This window comes from Leucoraja erinacea, chromosome 26 (assembly GCF_028641065.1).
Source record: "Leucoraja erinacea ecotype New England chromosome 26, Leri_hhj_1, whole genome shotgun sequence".
NCBI lineage: Eukaryota > Metazoa > Chordata > Chondrichthyes > Rajiformes > Rajidae > Leucoraja > Leucoraja erinaceus.
This window is the reverse complement of record NC_073402.1, coordinates 9,252,242-9,279,441: the sequence shown is the minus strand read 5'-3', so window position 1 is coordinate 9,279,441 and position 27,200 is coordinate 9,252,242. Positions and strand designations below refer to the sequence as shown.

The 27,200-nt window shown below is 42.2% G+C and overlaps 1 protein-coding gene across 6 annotated transcripts in view; it reads right to left on the bottom strand.

Annotated features, from left to right (window-relative positions):
• Positions 1-27,200, bottom strand: part of nfyc (nuclear transcription factor Y, gamma) — an 80,809-nt gene that overhangs the window by 16,529 nt on the left and 37,080 nt on the right. For 2 of the 6 annotated variants that reach the window (XM_055656117.1, XM_055656118.1), the window contains exons 5-10: positions 25,582-25,677; positions 15,728-15,955; positions 12,345-12,512; positions 10,346-10,420; positions 6,935-7,087; positions 1,087-1,197 (exon numbers count right to left, since the gene is read on the bottom strand). In XM_055656117.1, coding sequence (XP_055512092.1) covers positions 1,087-1,197; positions 6,935-7,087; positions 10,346-10,420; positions 12,345-12,512; positions 15,728-15,955; positions 25,582-25,677 — 831 coding nt within the window. The remainder of the gene's footprint in view (positions 1-1,086; positions 1,198-6,934; positions 7,088-10,345; positions 10,421-12,344; positions 12,513-15,727; positions 15,956-25,581; positions 25,678-27,200) is intronic. The other 4 variants (XM_055656121.1, XM_055656122.1, XM_055656119.1 and 1 more) reach the window with 3 other exon arrangements.

Here is a 27,200-nt window from a genome sequence, read left to right as displayed (position 1 = left end):
GGGAAGTCCCAGCCTCAACTACCTCCTCTGGCAGCTTGTTTCATACACCCACCACCTTTTATGTGAAAAAGTTACCCCTCGGATTCCTGTTAAATCTTTTCCCCTTCACCTTGAACCTATGTCATCTGGCCCTCGATTCCCCGAATCTGGGCAAAAGACTCTGTGCATCTATCCGATCTATTCCTCTCATGATTTTGTATACGTCTATAAGATCTCCCCTCATCCTCCTGCGCTCCATGGAGACCCAGCCTGCTCAACCTCTCCCGATAGCTCACACTCTATCGAGAGTCTTGGCAACATCCTCTTAAATCTTTTCTGAACCCTTTCAAGCTTGACAATTTCTTTCCTATAACATAGGACCAGAACGGAACACAATATTCTAAATGCGGTCTCACCAACGTATTATACAACTGCAACATGACTTCCCAACCTCTATACTCAATACTTTGACTGATGAAGGCCAAAGTGTTAAAAGCCTTTATGACCACCTTATCTACCTGCGACTCGCACCTGTACTCCTAGATCCATCTGCTCCTGTACTCCTAGATCCATGCACCTGTACTCCTAGATCCATCTGCTCTACAACACTACCCACAGGCCTACCGTTTACTGTGTAGGTCCTGCCCTTGTTCAATGTCCCAAAATTCAACACCTCACACTTTACTGTATAAATTCCATCAACCATTCCTCTGCCCACCTGGCCAATCGATCCAGATCCTGTTGCAATATTTCACAACCACCTTCACTATCTGCAAAGCCATTAACTTTTGTATCATCAGCAAACTTGCCCTGTATGTTCTCATCTAAATCATTGATGTAGATGACAAACAGTAACCGGGCCCAGCACCGAACCCTGAGGCACACCACTAGTCACAGGCTTTCAGTCTGAGAAGCAACCTTCCCACCATCACCCTCTGCTTCCTTGCATGGAGCCAATTTGCTATCCATTCATGCTAGAGTCCAGGACAGTCTCTGCAACAATGTAGGATGGTGTTTACAATCAGCTCCAACAACTGAACACATAACTGTAACAGAACATCCAATGTTCGGTCTTGCAGCCTAGGATGGGCTCTAAGACATGCTCACCTGTTGTGGATTGCCTGGGGCAAGGGTCTGGATCTGTCCTTGTACCACTTGCGCTCCAGATACAGGCTGAGCCAAGCGAATATACTGCAGCTGTCCAGCATTCAACTGCACCTGAGGATAACAGCAGAAGTAAACTTACAAAAGTAAAGATTATGAACAATTCAAGTTGTTTCTTTATATCAAATGCTAAAATCTCCAGCCACACCTTTTGACCTTTGGTTTAAGTTGCGAGCAGCAACTTCACCAAAGCAACGTGCAGAATATTATTTTGTTACATTCCAGGATCATTATAGAGTCTAATAAAGCAGTAGTCAAACATTAACGGCAACTATAATTCTTTACTAGCCTGTCACCAATTAATCTACAATCTCATAAAGGTGTACATTTTCCTCATAACTTTCATTACTAAAGATAGTGACTTGCTTGCAGTGATTTAGTTTATGAAAATATCTCAAGACGCAAGACCTCCTGTCTAAATGGTACATTTATGATGCATCCTATTCCATGGGCAGTAACGTTTGTGGTCCCTTGACAGCAACCGCAGGGCAGATAGATCTTGGTTTAATCCCATACGACGGCCATTGATGTATGAACATTGTCCATAAGCAGCTTGGAGAATGGTCAACATTGGGAATCATAGCTGCTTTAATCTGCCAAGATCAATTTTGGAATCCCAACCATTGCGTTTGGTGAATAAAATAGAAGCAGATTCTACTTTAAAAATGATAGAATCTAGAAAATGTGAGAATGCTCAAGGAGCTCGGTATTCAAAAAAACCCTACACTAGTGAGAAGGCAAATACATTCTTTGCCTCGATTACACAGGGATTAAAGGTCAAAATGGTTGAAAAGGCGATGAAAGAAAAGGGAAACTAGTTTTAAAATGTTGCCTATCTCATTTAGTCCCTTTTTTTGCCTTTGGCCCATGTCACTCCAAACCTTTCCCATCCATGTATATGTCTAATGCCTTTTAAACATTGCAACTGTACCCACCCCCGCTAGTTCCTTTGGAACTTGTCACAGACCCAGTGGCGTTTGGGAAAAAGTTCCTCATCAGTCCCTTAAATTATTCCCCTCGCACCTCAATCCTAGCCATCTAGTTTTTTGACTCCCTTACCCTGAGAAAAAGAGATTGAGCATTCATCTTACGCCACAAGGTGCTGGAGTAACTCAGCAGGTCAGGCCTCTTATGCATTCATCTTATCTATGCCCGTGATTTCATATACCTTTACATTCCTACTTGGTGACTGAGTGGTAACCGTAGTTATACAAGAAAAACAGGCCTATCTCATCGCTCTTTATAACTCAAGCCCTCCAGTCACGGCAACATTCCTGTGAATCTTTTCTGCACCTTTTCAAATGTAATGACATTCCTTCTGTAGCTCGGTATTCAGAACCGCACACACTGCTCCAAGTGCAGTTACACCAACATATTACACAGTTTTAATGTGATTGAAAGGTGTTGATTTTCAGAAATACCTGGGTGTACTAGTGGACGAATCACTGGAAATTATAATGCCAAAATGCTGGGGTAGCAAGCAATATGGAAGGCAAATAGAGTGTTTGTGTTTACTGCATGAGATATCATGTACAAAGATTAAAATACATCTTACTGCAATTACAGCGCCCCAGAAGCCTGCACCTGGAATGCAATGCACAGGTTTGGTTAGCCCACCTACAGAAGGATATATTTTAATTGATGGAGCATAACGAAGATTCACAAAATTGTTTGTTGGGATAGGGGTTATCGCCCTCAGAGGGATTGAGGTTTTACTCTCAAATCGAGAATGAGGTGGTCTCATCAAACACACACAACATTCATATAGGACCAGAGTAGACGTGGGGTGGTGACATCTCTTCAGGCTAGTGTCATGAATTAAGGGTTAAATAGTTTGTAAATAACAGATGAAAACATTTATGACTGAGAAGTTTGCTTAACCAATAGCAGAGCAAAATTCCCTTTACAAGAAGTGTACAGATTTAGTTACAGAATATATTCAGGACAGAGGGTGAAGGTAAGGGATTCAAAAAATGTGGGGTTTGTATTAGAAAGAGGGAAAGGTTTAAAATCAGCATTGATCCTGAATGGTGAGGCAGTTGAAAGCTCACACGACCAACCTAGAGTAATGCTGTCAATATTGATATCCAAAAGATAGTTTACATTGAACGCCATCCACATGCATTCGTTAGATTAACTGATAATTACAGTGCGATCCTGAAAATACACAATGGGCTGGAGGAACAAATCTTATAAATCTTACTGAGATTCAGAGCGATGGACAAGAGAATCGGTTATAAGGAGAGGCATTGCCTCAGGACAACTTTCACACTACCAGGATTTCCAAGAGGCATTTGCTAAAAGACGACTGCACAAGAAACACCTCTCATCTGCGACTCCATCAATGCTCCACAGAACTTTAACCTTCAATTCAATACAATCACAACATTTAGATTCTTCTAAATTTCAATGAGTGCACGTTGAACCTGCTCAATCATTCCCCAGATATAAACCTACATCCAGCAATCTTCTCTGCTCCAATACAGGTGTGTCTCTCTTTAATGAGGACCAAAACTGTACACCGGAGGCCAGGTGTGACCAGGCCAATGCACTGCAGAGTCATAAGAGTTCTCTACTCCCACACCCTTGCCATAAAGGTCAAATTCCATTTGCCTTCCTACTTCCTGTAGCTGCGGCCAACAGGTGTTTCACGAATGAGAGCACCCTGACAGTCATGTTCCATTTGATTAATATCATGCTTTTCCATTTTTTGGTATCAAAGTGAATAATCTAATTTCCCCAGCTCTCCAGATTTTTGTCGCATTTTGATTTTGCTTGGATGTCACTACTAATTGTAACATATATCATTCACCCTCAATTGATATGACCAGAATTAAAGGGGAATGGCTGCCCTGAAGGATTTGAATGAATAAGGTTAGTATATGAAACTAAGTATGTAACCTTCCCTTTATTTTATTTATAATATCCATAATGTTTGGAACAAAGACCCATCATTTATTTATCATTACTCCACAATTTGAGATTTGTAATAGAATTTTAAAAATCGCATGTGGGTAAAGTGCTCATTGTCAGATTTTATTAACAGGTCCCTCTTCATCCACCCTTCATCCTCAAAGTATCCCAATGTTTGTCAAACATTATTTCCTTAAAATTAAGTTATATTCTCTCTTCTTTATAACACTATCATTTTGTAGATAACCTGCTTCTTATAATGGATTATCAATGGTGTACAAGGTTAATGGCGCTGTTGTTTATCTTGCTTTTTGTCATTGTTCTTTTGGAAAGGAACGTTACATCTGCAGTTTTTCCAAGCTGCATCAACCATGCCAGATTCTGGGAAACATTGGAAAATCACAACTAACGTAAGAACAATCTCTGCAGGCACTTCTTTCAAGACCATAGTTCAATTTTCCACAATCAATATCTATTGATTTGAGTTTGTTCCATCTTTTCTCCCACCTTTTTTCATATACTTGAAGACAGGTGACAATAAATTATGCAAAGTCTCATTTCCTTATTTTCCATTATTAATTCCTGTGACATCTAAGGAATGAATGTTTCCTTTGGCTACCTTCATTTTTATATATTTGCACAAACTCCTTTTGTCTGTTTTATGTTTCTTACTGTTGATTGATTTTCTTCTTCATTATCTATTTACTCATCCTTTATTGGTTTTAATGTTTTCTCCCCAATCTAATCATATTATACATCTTTCTTTCCATCTTTAACTTTGGTTGAGAAGATTAAAAGAATATGACTCCTCAGCGAATTGCAAAATATCCCCTTAAATCACAGCGCACATTTTGTCTTTATATTTTCCAATTCACCTTAGCCAACTCAATCTTCACACCAGAGTGAAAAGATTTGAACTTAAGACATTAATTTCAGACTCAAAAAACTATGGAGCAATAAACAGCTGGAGGAACTCAATGGGTCAAGCAGAATCTGTTGTGGCAAAGGGATTGCTGGCGTTTCACGTCGAGACGCTGCAAGAGGATGAAAGGAAAAAAATACTTGCTACGGGAAAAGCAAGAAGGAAAAGTGGACAAAGGGAGAAATGGGGTGGACTGGAAGGAGTGGGAAAGGGGCAGGGGAGAATGGAGGTGACTTGACATTTCAGAGTCAAGTTTCTCACTGTCAAACTGTTTCTCACTGCATCTTATCATGAAATAATCATACTTCCTCAGGATCCTTCACTGAGAGTTCATTAATCCATCCTGTATCATTACACATGTCCAGGTTTAATTTATCCAGTCCTCTGCTTAGTTTCACAGTATATCTTTTGAAACTGTTCAGAATACGCCATCAACTTCTCTTCAACACCCCAATTGCAAATTTAGGTTGTCCAATCTATACAAGGATTAAAATTTTGATTATTGCAGTACCAGTCTTTGAAGCCCCCATTTCCCAATTTATATTCTGGGCTATAGGCTAGCCTCTGCTCGGGAGTCTACAGAGCAGTTAACTGGTTTTACTTCCCATGTTATTAGTCAACCAATTCTGCATCTATACTTTCAACTCAAGATATTTTCTCACACTGGTCCTGTGTTAATAAGATGCTCAGATCATTTCTGTTGTTTATTCTTCAGAAAGATCACATTGCTTGCTTTACCATTTGTTCAATATAACATTTTGTTCCACCTGTGTGGGAATGAACTGCAGTTGCTGGTTTACACCGAGGATAAGACACAAAATGCTGGAGTAAGTCAGCAGGTTAGGCAGCACCTCTGGAGAAAAGGAATAGGTGACGTTTCAGGGTGAGACCTTTCTGAAGAAGTGTCTCAACCTGAAACGTTACCTTTTTTTTTTCTCCACAGATACTGCCTGACCCGCTGAGTGACTGTAGCATTTTGTGTCTATTTCGTTCCAACTGTTGCTTTGTTAGTAGAAGAATTACTTCTGCAATCAAAAGGTTATAGGTTCAAATTGCATTTGAGACTGAAGAAAAAAGTCTAGCTGGAACACTTGGAAAGTCTGAAGAAGGGTCTCGACCCGAAAGGTCACCTATTCCTTCGTTCCATAGATGCTGCCTCACCCGCTGAGTTTCTCCAGCATTTTTGTCTACCTTAGATTTTTCCAGCATCCGCAGTTCCTTCTTAAACAGGGAGTGCCACACTGACAGAGGCTCAAGATTTAGCTGGTCTGGTCATCTCCTTCATGAGGATTTAAAATAACCCATGAGATTATTCCAAAGAATACCAGGGAACTATCCTTATGTCCCATCCAAAACTTCCCTCAAATAACCTGGTGACTGACGTTGTTCGAGGGAGCACTCCACAGGTTGGCTACATCACCACCATGTTTACACTCTTTGAAAAGTGTTTCTATCATTGTAAAGATTATTCAAATGTCTACTCTTAGTAAGTATTAAAATATAACTTCCTCATTTTACATTGTAATAAAGCTTTTTAATCTTTATTTTCTGTCAGAATTTACACATCCAAAATATATGTATTGCTTATTTCTTCTAGAGATTGTAAAGAATTTCCATTTATTTTTTTCATGCATTCCCGCAAGGGAGCTCAGTCAAAAACCTCAGAATGGCAGGAAAGTGGGGGTGGCGTTGAGAGTGAGGTTAGAACCCAGAAGAATAAACTATTCTGTCTACTGTTGCATCTCCTTCACCACTCTGGAAAATGACTAAAAGGTGCTTTCAGGCTTTGGGGCACCACCAAGTGACAGTGGAGAGCAGAATCTCATCCACATTCTCCTGTCATCCACAGCCTATCGCAAAACCTTCGTCCTGCTGTGCACATTTGGGGAAACAAAGAGTTTCCACAAATCATTTTATTTGACAACGTTACAAGTGGTTCCAAGGAGCTGTGCATACTGGTATCTGCTGGATCTCGCCGGTGTTGGTGATGATCTGCTGCATGACCTGCATGGTTTGCACCGAGTTGGTCTGAGCTGCCTGCGTTTGGTTCTGTGCAGGAACAAGCTGCACCTGCTGTCCATCGCCAACCTGCATCGTCACTGGGGCACTCTGCAACAAAGCAAAGCAGCAATTACTTTTCTGCTCAAAACCATGCACAACTTAGGAAGCAGTTTTAAAGTTTCTGTGTTCCCACAACATGTGCTATGACAGTGATACAAAATCTCCATGAAATATGCTCTGGACATTCCCACTGTGAACCTGGCCTGTTCTCCATCCCAGACACTCCATGCAAACACATGCATCATGTATCACTCTGGTTCAGTGTCAGCAGTGGTTCAGACCCTGAAGGTGATAGAATGCACGTTTAAGCCAAGTTACAGAAGCATTGGCACGAAAGTCAAGGCTGATATTCCAATGAAATACCCAAGGAAGTACTGTGCTGTTAGAGAGGATGAGATACCTAACCAAGGGCCCAGCTAATCTCAGGAGAATGCAAGCTTCCATGGAGTAGTGAGCAATCTTCATCTCTCAACCAAAAATCACTTGAGTGCATTGTGGTTATTGTCACTTTTTTGTGTGAGAGCTTGGTACAACTAACCACACTTACTAACGTTAAAGGCAGCACCAAGGCACAGCTGGGAGAGCTACTGCATCACAGCTTCCGGAAACCTGTGTTCAACCCTGACCTCAGGTGCTGTCCGTATGGAGTTTCCTCCCACGTCCCCAAAATGTGTGGGGTTTGTAGGTTAATTGGCCCTCTGTAAATTGCCGCTAATGTGTAGGGAGTCTATGAGAATGTGGGATAACATAGAACTAGTGTGAACGGTTGATCGATGGTCGGAGTGGACTCGGTGAGTCGAAGGGCCTGTATCCATGCTGTATCTTGTAAACAATCAATTCCTACATATTTAAAAGGTGGTTGAATGAGATGCAATTACTACATTTAAGAGACATTGAGACATACTTTTAACTAGACAAGGCACTGAAGGATACAATCGCAAATGCTGGGCAATGTACTCTGCATGTACTCGTTAGAATTTAGAAGATTGAGGAGGGATCTTATAAAAAATTACAAAATTCTTAAGGGGTTGGACAGGTTAGATGCAGGAAGATTATTCCCGATGTTGGGGAAGTCCAGAACAAGGACAGTTTAAGGATAAGGGGGAAGTCCAAAACAAGCACAGTTTAAGGATAAGGGGAAAGTCTTTTAGGACCGAGATGAGAAAAACATTTTTCATGCTGAGAGTGGTGAATCTCTGGAATTCTCTGCCACAGAAGGCAGTTGAGGCCAGTTCATTGGCTATATTTAAGAGGGAGTTAGATGTGGCACTTGTGGCTAAAGGGATCAGGGGGTATGGGGAGAAGGCAGGTACGGGATACTGAGTTGGATGATCAGCCATGATCATATTGAATGGCGGTGCAGGCTCGAAGGGCCGAATGGCCTACTCCTGCACCTATTTTTTATGTTTCTATGTACATGGGCAAGAAACTGTGGGGTCCTTTTTTCTTGTTGTACAATTGTTTGATAATGCTGCAAACCATTTTCCACACAAAAAATACAAACAAAATCTATAAACAGAATTATTTTCAAATCTGTGGGGATCTGGCAGGTAGCCACTGGAATTCAGGGCTTTGTTTTCATACATCAGCTGAGATAAAACATTGGCCAGGACTGGTTAGACCCTGCACCCATCAGCATGCACAGGTTCCATTTGAGCAGACTGGATTGTCCTGAAGTGCCGAGGGCTTTTGACAATCAGTGAATAGAGCAAAACTGCATTTAGTAATTAATCTGACAATGCAATTGACAAGGGGGCCAGAGGTAAAATGAGAGCATATCATCATCGGGATAAATCCTTGAAAACACCAACACTGCTGGCATGGACACAAAGTGTTGGAGGAACTCAGCATCTCTGGAGAACATGGACAGGTGATGTTTCAGACCAGGACCCTTCTTCACTCTGCTTCACCTTCTCCAGAGATGCTGCCTGACTCGCTGAGTGACCCCAGCACTGTGGGTCCTTTTTTGTAAACCGGCTTCTGTAGTTCTTTGTTTCTACACTGCAGGCATATTGATTTGAATGGGTTTGTTATAGTTCTGACAGTAGTGATATCCAAGTCTACCGACACGACGAGCAGAGATCAGGCCTTTTTGCGCAATTCTACTTGAAGGCAATAAAGGAGTTTTACATGCACAGGTTGGAAGCCCAGTCAGGCAATCTAATTTGACCAGATATACTCAAAAACAAAGTACTAGAGATGGTGAAAATTTGATTTTTAAATAAATTGATGGATGCGGGATTAGTAAAGGAATAGGGTATCAAAGCAAAGCGATGGCCAAATCCTATTTGCATATTTTTGTTCTTAAAACAGAAAATGCTGAAAATATTTAAATCAGGCAGCATCTCTGGAGAGATGCTCATCAAAAAAGGCCACTGAACTGAAACAAGGTTTTAATGAAACATCATCAAGGCAAGATATTAACACCATTTGTCTCTCTGCGGGTGCTGCCTGACCTGCTGTGCATTTCAGCATGCTCTGGTTTTATGTCAATAAGCAACTTGGTTCCAAGTCAAACATACAGTAGGATTTGCATTTATTTGCTGGCTCTGTCATCCACTGGCTGTAAAATTCTTCACTTTTGCAAGATTACCAAAATGTAATTGAAAATAATGTTACTGTTTCTTCAAATTAGAAGATTTAAATTTGGTAATGCTTTCCCCAAAGTGCTGATTACTGTTGATTAGATTGTATGGACATGCCTGCGTGGTTCTGGTATTAGCTGAGAGTTCTGAGATATGACTCCATTGTAAAACCAGGACTAACAAGGGTCCTGAAAGCATCTGTACTTTCTCCAATATGTGCAGCTTGGCACGTAATCTTAAGGAACAGTCTGCTAAAAGGCGTTGGAAATTCTGCTGCTCTTTTTTTACACTTCGAGGCACATTGCTTCACCGCATTGCCAAGGTGGTCATTAATTGGTGGGTTGTCAATCTAACATAGACAACCAGAAATACACATTTTTGCTTTTAGAGCTATCGCCCCATCAGCCTAAATCTCAGTCCAATATCATACACTACATTGAACAATATGGCAGCAGCATTTTGCATGCATATGCATTTCCATTCACAGGATCAATTTCAGAATAAATTTTATTGCACAAGACATTAGGGCAGGTAATCAAACGTTAAGAGTGCACGTTCTAAGGAGCGTCTTGAAGAGAGATAGAGTTTAGGAAAGGAATTCAAGATGCGAGATAAGCAGAGAATTCACGTGTGAATTCACAATTTTTGTGATGTGAACAAAAAGACAAGTCCTTGCACAAACACCGAGTACACGTGCTGCGTCCCCACTGTCACAAATTACCGTGATTGCTGTTGCTGCCGTCTGCGACTGTGCGACCTGCACTTGCTGCAGTTGTTGGACAGTGGCTCCCTGCACCTGTAGATGCAACATTTCCAATTACACAATGCTGCAATTCCAATGCACGCTACCAGCATATCTAATCAGTAACACACGGCATAGTGTTCTGTTCTATTAGAGCAGGGGTCGGAAACCTTGTTGAGCATAGAGGCCGGGTCCCATGTCTGTGAGCGGTTGGAGGGCCGCATCTGTCGCCATAGTTAATAACCTTTGACATATTTATATATTTAAGAAATGTGATGCCTGCTGAACATAGGAATTAGTTTGAGACACTGGTATTGAAACAATCCTCATGATCAACTTCGCGTTTATTGTCACTTAACCAATTAAATTTGAAATTTGTTACCGTATTTCCTGGCGACGAAGATGCACCCCCATTTTAAGTTGCTAAATTTTGAAAAAAGGTTGGTGGGACAGGATCAGGGGTTTGTTTTAGTCAGTAGAAAGGCAGATGTAAAACTCCTTCAAGGAGGCAATGAGGACGGGGAGCCTCCATCTTCGCCCGTCCCACAATGCGCTGTACGGTTCAGGTCTGCGGAACGGGGACTTCCTGGCTCAGGGAGATCACATAATGGAGGGGGGGTAGAGAAAGGGGGAGAGAGAGAGGGGGGGAGAGAGGGAGGGAGCATGCCCAGAACGGAGCATCCAGCCTTCGGCCCAGTTGCTACCCTCCAACCACCACCTCCACCAGTTGCGCCTGTGCCAAAGGACACCATGGCTAGCTGGCGGGCCGACAGAAGGCGCTGAGGTGGAGGCCGGTTCCGCTGTATGGTCCCGCTCGCAACCGCCCGAGCTACTGAGTGAATGAATGTGTTGTATGATCCCCGATCCCCACCTTCTCAACGCTCCTGCCTTCCCCGCAACTTTACCACTGGCGACCCAGCCAAGTTTGCTAATTTGTGCAGCCCAGGCAGCGCTGACCCGGGCCAGACTCCCCACATGCTGTGAAAAGGAACTCTCCTCTCCTCTCCTCCCCCCCCCGCCCCCGTCCCCATGAGAGTAGCATTGCTCGGCCAGCCTCTTCAATAGATGGTCATTGGCCCTGCTACCCAGCGGAAAGCTTCTCCATCTTCCCGCCTTAGGGACCGGACCCGAGTCCTGGTAGAATGTCGCCATCAGCAAAGTGTCTGCAAGAGTGACACTGGACCCAGCCACCCAGCCAGGAATGTAAATCAGCTGCCAGCAATGCGGGATAGCGCTCGGCGGCTCCGCCACTGCGGCCGCCAGCACAGGCCTCCTTGCGTCCTTGCGTCCTGGTGCCGCGGACTTGTGCCCAGGAGGTACCGGAGAAGACGTACGTCTGCGGGCCGGATGGTTACAGAAAAAAAAAAAACACGCCTGCGGGCCGGGTGATTTCGGGTTACAAGATGCATTCGGCCCTGGGGCCGTAAGTTGCCGACCCCTGTATTAGAGCAAGGATCAAGTGGCATATGCTGATGTAACATGCTGCCGTGACCTGTAAATTACTGGGCTTACTATAAGGGGCGTTGCAAAAAATTAACATTTAGAGTTCTTTGCATGTGGCAGTATTATGAATTGAAAAAATGAAGAGCTACCAAAATTAAATTATGAACCATATTTTGGAAGACATATTGAGCCAAAGAAAAATGTTGTGCATTCATATACTTGCTATGGTTTTAACCTCAATTTTACAGTATATTCAAATGGCAAAGAGAGTTCCTGCTGCTCAGTGAAAAACACAGACAATTAAACTTGCTCTTTGCTGGGCTCCAAAGTTTAGTAAATAGAATGAATCCAAGGTCTTAGATCAAGCCAGAGAATCAAAGGTCACTGAATCTCCCTTGAGACAAGAACTTACATTTAATATTCATGAATAAAGACGCTATGGGTTCTTGGTGAGCTGAGGAATTCGATTATAAGTGGGAAGATTTTGGATACCAAAAAGTCTTATGCTGCTCCTTGAAGCCTCCGTGCTTCCTACCTGGCCCTGCTGTGCCTGTCCAATGATGATCTGACTTGGCTGAATGGCTGAGCCACCAGAAGCCTGAGCTTGTTGTTGCCCCTGTACCTGCACTGTGGTGGGCTGCTGGGCCAACGTGAAATAGTACTGCACTTGCTCAGAGCTTGGAACTGCCTGGCGGACTTCCTCCTGTGAGACAAAAAAACAAAAAAGTACACTTGATTGATGCAAGAATATTTGCTACCATCGTTCAAGACATTGCCATTGAAATGAAAGGCATTTTATTCTACAATTAAATATAAAATTAAGCATATTACTAACTGTCCTTTTCAGCTAGACAATCTCACATACCTGAAGGTGGTAGTGGGATATGGCAGCGATACCCACATCATGGATTATGCCCCCAATATGGTGCACAAGCACCAAGCGCTAGAGTAACTCAACGGGTCAGGTGGCATCTCTGGAAAACATGGTCAGGTGATATTTTGGGACCCTTCTTCAGACATCAGGATGTGAAGGGCCTCAATGTAAAATGTCAACTATCCTTGTCCTTCATAGATGCTGCCTAGCCCACTGAGTTACTCCAGCCCTTTGTGTTTTATTCTGGATGCCAGCATCTGCAGTTTTGTGCATTTCCAAGAGCATCAGCAGATCAAACCAGCCATTCCTCATTCTCCAACAAACAGATCTTGGCTTCATCACGTGGTAACTGGCTGGCATTAAGCATTGGATTCTCTCCCAGGCAGTACCGAATAGGGAAAATGGTGGCTCAGAGGCAGAATAACTGTGTGCTCGCTGGATACTGTTTACTCTTCACTCACCTGCTTCCAGGCCGTTTGTGCGTTTTCCTTCTTGTGATATTGCCAGCACACAGTGATATGATAGTGCACACTCTCTTCCTGCCAACTCCACCCACACCAGCAGGTGCCTGTGTTAATCCTGAAATGTGATTTTAACGCATGCAGATGTCCTTTAAATCCTTTAGATGTTCAAGGTTATTTTGGTGCCCACTTGCAAGATCAAAACCACTAGTTAATATAGTTCCTCCTTTGAGGGAGATCCAGAGAATGAACACACAGTGCAGGAGGAATCTGGTTTTGATTATTGGTCTCTTAATTTTCAGCCTTTTGCAGCATTTGAATGCTTTTATTGGTAATCAATTAAGCCATTTATGCATATTGTGTCATCAGTTTTAACAGATACTTCCAACATGGACAGGCTTTCTCCCTACCCCGTTATGCTTGGTGCTTCTGTCAGTGGAAGATAACAGACCCCCTACCAGATAGAGTACAATCCATGTGTGCTCTTTGATGGCTTGTTGCTGCTCAGTCTGTGGCAGAATGAGCAAACATCCTTCTCCCAGCTCGCTCAGCTCACAGCTGAGAGTGTAGGATGTTTACACACTAGACCACAGTGTCGGGAGGGTGATTCCTCTGCACCAATATTAAAGCTTCAAATGAGAGCGAGAAGAAAGGAGATTACACAACCGGAAACAAAAAACAGTGCATGCAGTTCAGTGAATGAAAGGAAAGGCACTCAAGGCATTCAATGGCACTCGTTTCCAGGCAAAGGAACACTGACACAAATTTCTTAACCTCAGTAGATTGATTCATCCCACTTTTCATGCAATTACACCAGTTTCTGTTATGGTTTGAATTTCTAGTATTTTTTTGCCGGTACTTCACAAAAACAATATCACAGATGGGATTAAAAAGATACATAATTTTTGCCAAAATTCTGATGTATTCATGCCACTATAATTGTTTATAACATTCAGCGCACAAACACCCCTGGAAGCAGTAGCCTTCCCTCTGACCATGGCTAAGAAATCATGCCCCCCCCACTACAAAGATTTGAACTTTTTTTTTTTTTTTTTTTTAAAATAAATTGTGATCGTCAGTATTTTATAAAAAGATACAGCATGGAAACAGGCACCGACAATTGATCACACATTCATACTAGTTCCACTTTATCCTACTTTTGCATCCACTCCCTACACACTAGGGGCAATTTACAGAAACTGATTAACCTACAACCTCACGTCTTTGGGATATGGGAGGAAACCGGAGCACCCGGAGGAAACCTGTGAGAACGTGCAAGTCCACACAGGCAGCATCAAGGTCAGGATTGACCCTGGATCTCTGATGCTGTGAGGCAGCAGGTCTACCAGCTGTGCCACCCTGTGCCCTTGGCGGGTATGCATGTGGTAAGCTGCAGGACCTGTATAACGCAGGATCGTCAGAAATGCCTAATAATGCTCTCAAATAGATAAGGATCCCATAACATTTCAAAGGGGAGCAAAGTCCCATGACACAATTTCAAACGTGATCAGTGCCCTGGTCATGTTTATCCTACAACTAACATCACAGAAGCATGTTGATTATTACCACACAGCTGCCATAGAGTTTGCGATATATAAACTGGATGCCATATTTTAGACACTGCCACACTGACTACAGAGCAAAGTGCTCCATTAGCTGCAAAACATTTAAATACATATAGTGCCCGCCATAATGTTTGACAAAGACCCATCATTTATTTATTTGCCTCTGCGCTATACAATTTGAGATTTGTAATAGGAAAAAAAAATCACATGTGGTTAAAGTGCACATTGTCGGATTTTAATAAAGGCCATTTTTATACATTTCGGTTTCACCATGTAGAAAATACAGCTGTGTTTATGCATAGTCCCCCTGTTTCAGGACACCATAATGTTTGGGACATAAACATCGTGTCTTTGTCCCAAACATTATGGAGGGCACTGAAAATCCATGCTGACTTGGACCGATCCTGTTCCTGCTATCCAAATGCTATCCTATTACATCTTTGATGATTGACTCCAGCATCTTCCCCACCACCGATGTCAGGCTAATCGGTCTTTAATTCCCTGCTTTCTCTCTCCCTTCTTTCTAGAAAAGTGGGATAACATTAACTACCCTCTAATCCACAGGAACTGATCCAGAATCTTTTGAACATTGGAAAATGATCATCAATGTGTCCACGATTTCTAGAGCAACCCCCTTGAATACCATGGGATGGAGACCATCAGGCCCTAGGGATTTATCAACCTTCAGTCCCATCAGTCTACCCAAGACCATTTCCTTACTAATGTGAATTTCCTTCAGTTCCTCCATCACCCTAGGTCCTCTGTCCCCTAGTACAGCTGGGAGATTATTTGTGTCTTCCATAATGAAGACAGAACCAAAGTACCTGTTCATCTCGTCTGCTGTTTCCTTGTTCCCCATAATAAATTCACCTGTTTTTCTCTTCGAGGGACCCACATTTGTCTTAACTATTTTTTTTCTGTTCACATACCTCAAGAGACTTTTATTATCCTCCTTTATATTCATGGCTAGCTTACCTTCATACTTCATCTCTTCTTCCCGTATTGCCTTTTTAGTTACCTTCTGTTGATCTTTAAAAGTTGCCCAATCCTCTGGCTTCCCGCTCATCTTTGCTATGTTATACATCTTCTCTTTTATTTTTATATTGTCCTTGACTTCACTTGTCAGCCACGGTCTCCTCTTACTCCCCTTAGAATCTTTCTTCCTCTTTGGAATGAAATGATCCTGCATCTTCCGGATTATTCCCAGAAACACCTGTTCCACCGCCATCCTTTGGAGCATCTGAAGCTACAAAAAATGCCACAGAAATTTAAGTCTGACTTCCTTCAATTCATGAATTTCCCTGAAGCCTGCTTGCTAAAAAATAACTTCAAGTAGACAACCTCACATTTTCTTCTGTTGCAAACACTTTCGTTATTCAACAAACCCCAAGCAGCCAACAAATGTGCAGGCAGGCAGATGTTAGGTGTCTACATGCAAGCTGCGGCAACAGGCAAACCCTGTACTGCATCTCACATCAGCAAATGGGTGTTACAGCAGTCTGGCTGCAGCATGCCCACCACTGTCTCGCCTGGAATCAGTTCCCAGCACGGGCCAGTGAGTCTGTCTCTGAACAGCAACATGCCCTACAAATATCAGTAATCACTGGGAAGATCGGCAGCACCAGCGAGCCAATTAGTCTGAAGGGTCTCAACGGAATGCAAGTTGGTGGCGACTCTTTTCAGAGGAGGATCTACAATCGTACTATATGATCACTCTGCACTTTCAAATTTATTTTATAACTATATTCTGCATAATCCCCTTTGCTCTACTTATTGTACTTGAGTTTGAATGTATTTATGTATAGTATTATCTAACCAGATTATATAGCATTCAAAACAAATCTTTTCAAAATACCTTTGTACACGTGAAACCAATCGAAACATCGCCTGTCCATTCCCTCCACAGATACTGCCTGAACCCACCCTCCCCGAGTTCCTCCAGCACTATGTGTTTTGCTCAATTCCAGTATCGGCAGTTCAGTGCGCCTTGATCCAGACTTCTGTTCACTGAACTGATGCACAGGTTGATACCCTGCACTTCTGATTTTGTACCTTAGTGTCAAAGCATGCGAAAGATGCTGTCATTCTACAGTTACCATTTCTTTCAACCTCATCTTCAGATAGGTCAAGTGCACGACCATCAAGATTCATATTATACGCCAGCAAATGAAAATTTGGCAAGAAACCACAAGCCATTCATCCGTACATCCCCATTAGATACACTGCTGTCATCGTATTGTGGGACATACACACAGTCTTGGACCTCATTAGAATCTAACAGATCTTGTTTTCAAAATAAAAGCTTGTCGAGCAACGTATCAACAATATTAAGAACATGCTGCAACATCTGGAGAAGTATTACAAAAGAGTTGATGAGCTCTGGGGAAAAAATAACCAAATTGGCATGCCAATAACGAATAGGATAAGACTGTTACAAATGTTCCCACATACAAAGTACTGAGAAAAGGGAAGGAAGATTGGTTCAGGGAGTGGCAATGATTGAGATGACTGGAGTGGTGTAGACAGAAAATGCCCTTAAGGTGGAGATCAATCAGATGCAATGAAAATAAATTCCCACGAGGGGGAAACCTGTGTGGCAATTCTTGCCAAAGCAACCTGGATAATCAAAACAATAAGGGTGAGTTAGAACAGAAACAAAATAAAGCATAAGACGACATCAGATTGATAACTCAAGTTCAAAACAGATTAATTAAAGAAAGTGTCAGAGGGAGTTTCCACTCTGACTCCATGATAAGTCGTCCTCGATGGAAAAAGAGGAAGTTCATGGCACATCTAATATTTAATATCTCCATGGGACTATAGAGCAAAACTAAATAGTTTCTATTGATAGAAGGTTAAGAATCAGACAATATAAAACAAAATAATCATATTTTAACAGCAATTTAAAAGGAAGTTATTATCGCAAGAATTGAAAATATTCCAGTGCTACGAGAAGTCAATATATAGGATTATCGAGAAACTGCAGATGCTGGAATCTTGAGTAAAAGAATGTGCTGAAGGAACTCAACGGGTCAGGAAACATCAGTGGAAGGAATGGATGGGAAATGCTTCGATTCAGGACACTTCTGAGCAGTTGCCCCCTCAATGGCTTAATATCTCTTAGTTATTTAATTTTGTGATCTAGTGAGACAGTGCAACCAAGTATGCACAAATGTAGAGTTAGAGAAATGGCAGATATGGCGTGTGACTCATTTCACATCAGCAACATTTTATTTTGCAAATCCTGTGTTTACGGTCAGGCAAGAAAAACAGAAAGATAACCAAATTTGAGGAAGGACATTCTTGCTATTGAGGGGGTGCAGCGTAGGTTCCCGAGGTTAATTCCTGGGATGGCGGGACTATCAAATAATGAAAGATTGGAGCGACTGGGCTTATATTCACTGGAATTTAGAAGGATGAGAGGGTATCTTACGGAAACATATAAAATTATTAAGGGATTGGACTCGCTGGATGCAGGAAATATGCTCCAGATGTTGGGGGAGTCCAGAACCAGGGGCCGCAGTTTAAGAATAAGTGGTAGGCCATTTAGAACTGAGATGAGGAAAAAATTCACACAGTGTTGCGAATTTGTGGAATTTTCTGCCTCAGAAGGCAGGGGAGGCCAATTCACTGGATGCATTCAAAACAGAGATAGATAGAGCTCTTAGGGCTAGGGGAATCAGGGGGTATGGGGAGAAGGCAGGAAAGGGGGTACTGATTGTGGATGATCAGCCACGATCACATTGAATGGCAATGCAGGCTCGAAGGGCCGAATGGACTACTCCTGCACCTATTGTCTATGTATCTATAACCAGCAGTGTAGGCGAATCTTCTGAACTTGTGGTAGTGAACCACAGGCGCCATTTATTATACATTGGTGCTCAGTGCCACATTTCTACTTTTGGCAAATTATTAGAACTGAAGTATTAGAGAGAACTGCTGAGGTGTTGAATCATGATATGTAGTGGAGTCTGTGGGCCCAAGTACTGGCACCCAATTTAATAGGCGTGAACAACAAAACTCAGTTCTGTTGTTCACAAAACGCCCCACACTCTGTCTATGCTCAAAGGAATCTTATCTAGAACTGGAAACTGACAACAAGTAGAACATTACAGTAACAATTAATGGATAGCAAATGCACCTGAATTATGGAGCAAAGCCCTACACATGGATCACTGATACGTTGGTATACAGGCGTTTACCATTGAACACACACACACACACTCCTTGCAATGAGAATCTTAGCTGTATCTGGAAGCAAGCAGAACACAAAGTGTTGGAATAACTCAGTGTTTAAGAAGGAACTGCAGATGCTGGAAAAATCGAAGGGAGATAAAAATGCTGGAGAAACTCAGCAACTGAGGCAGCATCTCTGGAGCGAAGGAAAATTTGACATTTTGGGTCGAGACCTTTCTTCAGACTCAGTGGGTCAGGCGAGAGAATTGGGGAGAATGGGGGGAGGACACAAAATGCTGGAGTAACTCAACGGGACAGGCAGCATCTCTGGAGAAAAGGTATGAGCGACATTTCAGGTTGGGGCCGTTCTCAGACTCATTCTCCCATTCAGATTTCAAAATGAAATATGTAGAATCAACTCATCAGCTAGACTAGTGATACAAATGCCAAACACTGTAAAAGCCCCCACATATAGAGGTGTACAAAGTGAACTAGTGTCGGCACTGGGAAATGAGGTGAGGTAGTGGAGGAGAAAGGGAAAAGACAAATGCTTATTGAACCTGTGCTAAGTTGGAGTTTTTCACTATTGGACCTCGGAAATAGTCAGCTTTTCTGTAGATGACAAAGGTCGGGAAGCAGGTTCTGCGGCCAGGTAACTCCTGAGCACCAAGGATTCACTGAAGCAATCAGCAGCCAACAGCTGCAAACATCTGACTGAAAGCCCTTCAATTGCTGCACAGCTTCCAGTCAAGGATGTTTACAACAGTATCAACTGCCAGTAACCACCTCCATCAAGACCAATAAACCAAGATGTAGACCTAGAATCACTAAATTGCATTTGATCAGAACAAATCCAGAACTGATCAATCTGATGCTCCGGTTTCCTCCCTCATCCCAAGGACTTGCGGGTTTGTCGGCCTCTGTGAATTGCCTCCTGGGTGTGGGGACTGGATGCGAAACCGGGATATCATAGAACTAGTGTGAATGGGTGATCGATGGTCAACGTGGATCTAGTGGGCCAAAGAGCATGGCTCCATGCTACTTCTCTAAACTAACCCATTGCAGAGAATAGTTAAGACCAATATTGGACCCTTGAATACTGAAGCGGGTGAATTTAGGTGGGCGAGAGAAAACAGGCAAATATAGACAAATTAGCCTGACATCAGTGGTGGGGAAGATGCTGGAGTCAATTATAAAAGACAAAAAAGCGGAATATTTGGAGATGAGGAAAAACTTTTTCACCCAGAGAGTTGTGAATCTGTGGAATTCGCTGCCTCAGAAGGCAGTGGAGGCCAATTCTCTGGATGCTTTCAAGAGAGTTAGATGGAGCTCTTAAAGATAGGGTGAGATCAGGGCGTATGGTGAGATGGCAGGAACAGGGGACTGAATGTGGATGATCAGCCATGATCACAGTGAATGGCGGTGCTGGCTCAAAGGGCCGAGTGGCCTACTCCTGCACCTATTGTCTATTGTGAGGCAGCGAACAAGGCAACCACTGTTAGACATCCACCAAAGTCATTCAATGACCCAGCAGTTATAAATAACCCAGCAGTTTCAGGGACCAGAACCACAAAACCACCTTAAAAGATAGTTCCAGATTTCTGTGGTAGCTAGGTCTAGAAAGTTATGCCGTTAATCACAGCAGAAAGCAAGAGTGGCCAAACTACAGCTTGCAAGCTGCATGTGAGTCTTTTTTTACAGATCAAGTGCTGCTCTCAGAGATTAGTGGCAAACATGATAGGTTCCTCAGGAAGTGTAGGGTGCTAGAATGCACAGTGCACTTTGCTCTCCAATCTCAGCAGAATTGCGAGAACATACTCAGCATGAGGTTTCACAAGAACACGACTTCAGATGACATTTGGCCATTTTGCTGAATGTGTTTGTGATTTCCCTGGAGAACGTTTCCGAGGAGGTTAGGGCCTGTGAATTACAGGATGTATTCATAAGATTTAACTTGTCAGTAGCCCTACATTTATGAGGTACTAACAATGGCGTCATCGAAATGCAGGAAATGCAGCCCAGGCAAAAGAATACATTAAGCAAGATTTTACATTCACTGTTGAAGATGGAAAACTGCTGTGCCCTATTTGCAAAATACTGCTTACCAAATGCAACACTAGTAAACTGAAACATCACCATGAAACAAATGATAACTTCAGGAGGAGGAAAATAAAACTACCTTAAAAACACACCAAACAGCCAACAGGTTTCTGAATGAAGTTGTAGAACAACAGAAGCCACTTTTGTTAGTTCACAAAATATTCTTTGTGCTGAATGCTGTTATTCTAACACAGAGTTTATTAAGAAGAGATGAAATTTTATATCTGAATGACAAAGAACTTTAGAAATGAATGAAGTTTTTGTAGAACATTAGAGAACCTACCAAAGGCATGCTAATGTCATGAGCTGGATGCAAAATGATTGCATTCTTTGATGTTTGGGCTCGCTCTCCAGGAACCCACTCAAAGAAAAAACACATATTGGCCAGCTATATATCCACAGATTAAACAGCGAGAGAAGAAATTATGGACCTCGTGTTGCTGATAGATCAAACAACGGTGCTGATATAAAGAAAGCAGCTATGTAACACCGGAAAGCAGCACTGCACAGGCAGCCTTCCAGCTTTGCTGTGGGTGAATTATCCACAAAGGTAGGACAAAAGATTCTTTGATTCTTGTAACAATACTGAATTTCTTCCAGCTCATTATATCTTTCACCAAGACTAAATACAAAAATAATCTGAGAAATCAGCAATTTCTTCTGATCAAATGGGAACAGAAAGAAAAAATAGAATTGAAGACAAATCAGGCTTCTCACAATACTCCATTGTAACGGTGGTATCTGCCAGCAATGTCCTAAACGTATTGTTGGAAATTTCAGCAATGTCCTTACAGAAACCTCGTTGATGAATAATGGATGCAGAGTCTAATAATATTTACTAATATTTTCTCACATCTGGAAATGCATAATTGAGCACCTGAGGGATGGATAAGATTAGATGTTATTGAAACAGTCTTTAGCTTTCCAAAGTTTTAGTTCCATAAATAGTAGAGTCATACAGCATGGAAATAGGCCCTGCGGCCCAACTTGCACATGCTGACCAAGATGCCCCATCTACACCTGTCCCAGCTTCCTGCGTAAGGCCCATATCCCTCTAAACCTTTCCTATCCATGTACTTGTCCAAATGGCTTTTAAATGTTGTTGCCTTCACCAACTACCTCCTCTAGCAGCTTGTTCCCTATAACCACCACCATCTGTATTAAAAAGTTGTCCCTCAGCGTCCTATTAAACCTTTCCCCTCTCACCTTAAATTTATGTCCTCTGGTTCTTGATTCCCCAGCTGTGAGCAAAAGACACTCTACATTCACTCTATCTATTCCCCTCGTGACCTTACACACCTTTGTAAGATATCCCCCCCCCCCCCCCCCCCCCCTCCCCTCATTCTCCTGCGCTCCAAGGAATAAAGACCTAGCCTGCTCAACATCTTCAAATAGATCAGGCCCTTAAGTCCTGGCAACATCCTTGTAAATCTTCTCTATACTCTTTCCAGTTCAACAACATTATTTCTACAGCAGAGTGATCAGAACTGAGCACAATACTCGAAATGTGACCTCACCAATGTCTTGTACAACTGTACCATAACCTCCCAACTTCTCAACTCAATATGGGAGGCACGGTGGCATAGTGGTAGAGCTATCGCCTTACAATGCCAGAGACCCGGGTTCGATCCCGACTACGGGTGTTTGTTTGTACGGAGTTTGTACGTTCTCCCCATGACCCGTGTGGGTTTTCTCCGAGATCTTCGGCCCCCAGTGCGTGTCTAGTAGTGTTAATGTGCAGGGACCGCTGGTCGGTGCTGCCTTGATGGGCCAAAGGGCCTGTTTCCGCACTGTATCTTTAAACTAAACTAATATCCTGACTGGTGAAAGCCAATGCACCAAAACTCTTCCTGATCATCCTATCTACCCATGTGCCACTTTCAAGGAAAACCTAGCACTTATCTACATTAAACTCCATCAACCATTCCTTCGTCCACATGCCAAAGATCATGATCCTGTTGTGATTTTTAATAACCATCTTCATTATCTGTGCTACCACCCACTTTAGTGTAATGTACAAACTTACTAATCATGCCTTTTAAGTTCTCATCAAAATCATTAATATAAACCACAAACTGCAAAGGACCGAGCACCAATCACTGATGCACACCACTTGTCACAGGCCTCCAGTACAATAAAATAACCTTCCACTATCATCTCCCATGAAGACAATTCTCTGTCCAGTCAGCTAGTTCTCCCCGAGCTAAAGACAGTAATCATATTGATCATCTCAAAAGAGTACACACATGACCAAAAAGCGAAATAGAAGTTGATAAAGTCAAGGTATACAGAAATGACAAGGAATGGTTGACGATTTTCAATGCAGTTATGAAGAGCTACAGAAAAGGGAGATTAAGATTTGTGGCACCAAGTGCTGTGAAAATACCAAAATAGCTGCAGAAATAACTATCATAGAAACAGAAACAGTGGAATCTTGGGAGAATCAGATTAAAGATAGTGCTTAAAATCATTCAAATTCTGGAAGTTTCACGAAAGAAGTCACGCCATTCAGTGCTGCTAATTTCATGTTGGCCCATCAAGTAAGTCTGCTTTGCCATTCAACCATGGCTGATCTATCTTTCCCTCAACACTGTTCTCCTTCCTTCTCCCCATAACCTTTGACATCCTTACCAATTAAGAATTTGTCAATCTCTACTCAATGACTGCCTCCACAGCTGTGAATTCCACAGGTTCACCACCCTTAAATTCCTGCTCATCTCCTTTCTAACGGTACGTCATTTTATTCTATTCGCTAAGCATCAAGGATGCCCCCCTTCATCCTTCTAAACTCCAGCGAGTACAGACTTGGTGCTGTCAAAATATGTTAACACAATTATCCCTGGGATCATTCTCATAAATTTCCTCTGGACCCTCTCTAATGCCAGCACATCCCTCCTCAGATAAGGGCCCCAGCGCTCACATATGCTTTCCAGTTGAAATGCAATATATTGATTTGACCCATTTTACCTAACAATATGTCATGCGAACCTCATAAAATTAACCCACATCTCCGCTATGACAAAATATCAACCAGTTTACCAAACACCAACTAATAGGAAAGATACTCAACTGGCATCCGTCTCCAGCATTAATTAGCTATAATGAATTAGCTATACATGTTTGGTATTTCTCTTTTTATAATGTGAAATATTACTAATAAAAATATAAAAGATGACTCAATTTTCTGAATATTAGCACATGCAGCACCAATAAGTTTGGCTAGCTCAGCATGCAAAGTGTAAAGCTAGATAGAATGTGATAAAATAACATTAAGATGTGGAGTACTGCATAGCAGTCTTAAACAAGTATGCAATCAAGATTTAATTAAAAACTCATCGCTGTGCACAGGCTGAATCTTTAAGTGCTATGTGACACTGGTATTCTTACAATCTCGTTAAAATCAAAATCTCTCCTCCGCAATGGACTGTTTCAGTTCAATACCACAAATCAGTCAGGCAATAAACAACAAGCCGCAACTCCCTTTCTGGACCGCCACGGCAAGAACATGTGCGAGAAAGCAGCTCGTTTCACACAATCGGTAATGCTGGAGTTTCTTAGGGAAGCCAGCGGCCTGAAACAAGGGTATTCAGAGACTTTTAGTGACAAGGTAACATAAACATCTAACTGAAAGCCGTACTTATCACATCAAGCTTTCAGTTAAAGATGTTTACATGACCTCTGCACTAGCTTGCATGTTATGTCCCAAGGAGCAAACGGACAGCACGGTTTTAAAACCAAACAGTTGAACGTATTAGATTTACATATTTCTTCTAAATGCCCTTCTTAGTCTACACCCACTGAAATAGAGACAGCATCTGAAACACAGAGAGCCAGTCAGTACCTGGTGTGAAAGCCCACTGACTGTCAGGCACACTGAAGGACTGCATGGCCACGGATTTATAGCTTGTGTTCCTTTCAGCGAGATTTACTTTGTTTGAAGCACACTGTGCATAAGAAAAATAAAAGCCGCACGACTAAAGCAAACACACTGTGGACTTTGTTTGGAACAGATCCTCTTAAACTTATTAGGATCTTAAGAACATTGCAAGTGACTGGCAAGGACTTTATGAAACTGCTAAATTCTAATCAGCTGTTAAATAACATTAATAAGGTTTGTGAAAAAATAAAAACATGGTCCACATTACTAACTTTTTGTTTATAACTTCAGAAAACAGTCAAACAGAACAAACCATTTTCCAAAACAAAATAAATGAAAATGAACAAACATAAATAATTCTAGTTTTAGTTTTACACTTTTAGTCATCTCAGAATGTTGCATTTAACAAAAAGTTTAAGATATTTTAAAGGATTTGCTCACTCACTCCGTGGCCAGGACAATGTTCTGCATTATTGAAGAAAACACTGATATTTATAACAGTCCGCTGTGTGAGCATGACACCATGGCATTGCCACAATACTTTACACTATCACCTGATGTACTGGGACAGCATTTTCCAGCCAGTGCTAACATCCATAGTGTCATACTGGACAAAAGGGATATGCAGCTAATACTAATAGACTTGGAGCAGAGTAGTTGGAGAACAAGTGCAGATTTGATTTCTAGTGACCAACAATATTCTTATTTTAATTCCTTACCTGCCGTTTTGGTGGCTTGAGCTCATCCCGAGGGACAATATCAATTAGAAAATCAAACTGATCGAACTTTGTGATAGCCATGGCGATATCGTTCCTCTGTTAGAAGAGAATCATGAAAAGCATGTCAGAAAACACACCACCATACAAACAGATCAGTGCGATGACAATATGCTGGGAGGGAAGGAGAGATCTCTCAACAAGCACGGTTCATTTGGAGTGAGTGAAGGGGAGGGGAAGGGAGGAGAGGAGAAAGGATAAAGGTGATGTAAGGCACAGGATTATCATACAGAACATCTCCAGTCTGTGTTTCACCTCATTTTCAGATCAAAGCACAAATTACTTCTGGTCTCTGGAATACAGCCCAATTTGTGTTAGGCCAATGGAGTGCAGTTTGAAGGTTTGCAGGGGAATTCTAGCTGCATAATATGGTAGGAACGATCTGTTTAGTTTCTATAAGCAGATATCAGCAGGGTAGCAACCAGGCTGACACCATCCTGTACAGCATCATCACACTAATACATTTTATTTTTAAGTGATGTGTAAATCCAACGTCACCTGGGTCAAAATATCTCCATGTATTCAATACATACACAGCATTAAAACTATTGTCACTTAAATCTTTCTGCATCCAAAGAATGACAGCTCCCAAAAACATGGAATCCCTGACCATCTTAATTAAAAGTGCAAATACAAACATTCTCTTCCCACGGGCCTCTCCCTAAACACGGCAGTGAGTAAATCAGAAACTGTGGATTGTATGCAGAACTATACTCTAATCTGATTTAGCCTTTAGAGATACAGCACGGAAACAGGGCCTTCAGCCCACCGAGTCCGCGCCGACCAGCAATCTCTCCTACACATTAGGGACAATTCACAATTTTACTCAAGCCAAATTAACCTACAAAGCTGTACATTTTGGGAGTTTGGGAGGAAACCGGAGCACCCGGAGGAAACCCACGTAATCACAGAAAGTACAGACTCCGTACAGATACCACCAGTAGGCAGGATCGAACCTGGGTCTCTGGCGCTGTAAGACAGCAGTTTTAACGCTGCGCCACTATGCCGTCCACGATTACTCAAACTCGTTCACAGCAGCTGAGGAGTTGCTGCAGCATCTCCGGGCAAACAGTGGAGTGAGGAACGGACAACAAACTGTTCCTATTTTGTGAACTATGAGAGTAAAATGGACCCATTTGCTTCAGATTAACTGGTCCAATCATTATCCTATGCTTAATTTACATGGCTCAAAAGACTCCTGTCACAGTAAATTATATGCCAAAGGTGCTACCAGAACACTACCACTCGATGGCTCCCCACACCCATGGAATCATACTTTGCCTATACTCTCGCTATCCAACAAGAAAAGATCAAAACTTTCAAGTTCCTTGCACCTTTTTTCATTGCTTTCTCCAGGGCATCAACAGGAATTACCTGTTCAGATTTCTGCCATTACTGCACATTCATTGAGAGCAGGAGTGTTTGACAACAAAGCTGGACACATGTTCTTGCTCTCCTTGAGCTTAAAACAAATGCTTTCTATAAAGTTAAGCACAGTTGCCAGTTGCAATTAAGCTTTATTGCAAGCTCAAGTACAAAGGTGTCAGAAGGAGTTTTAAACT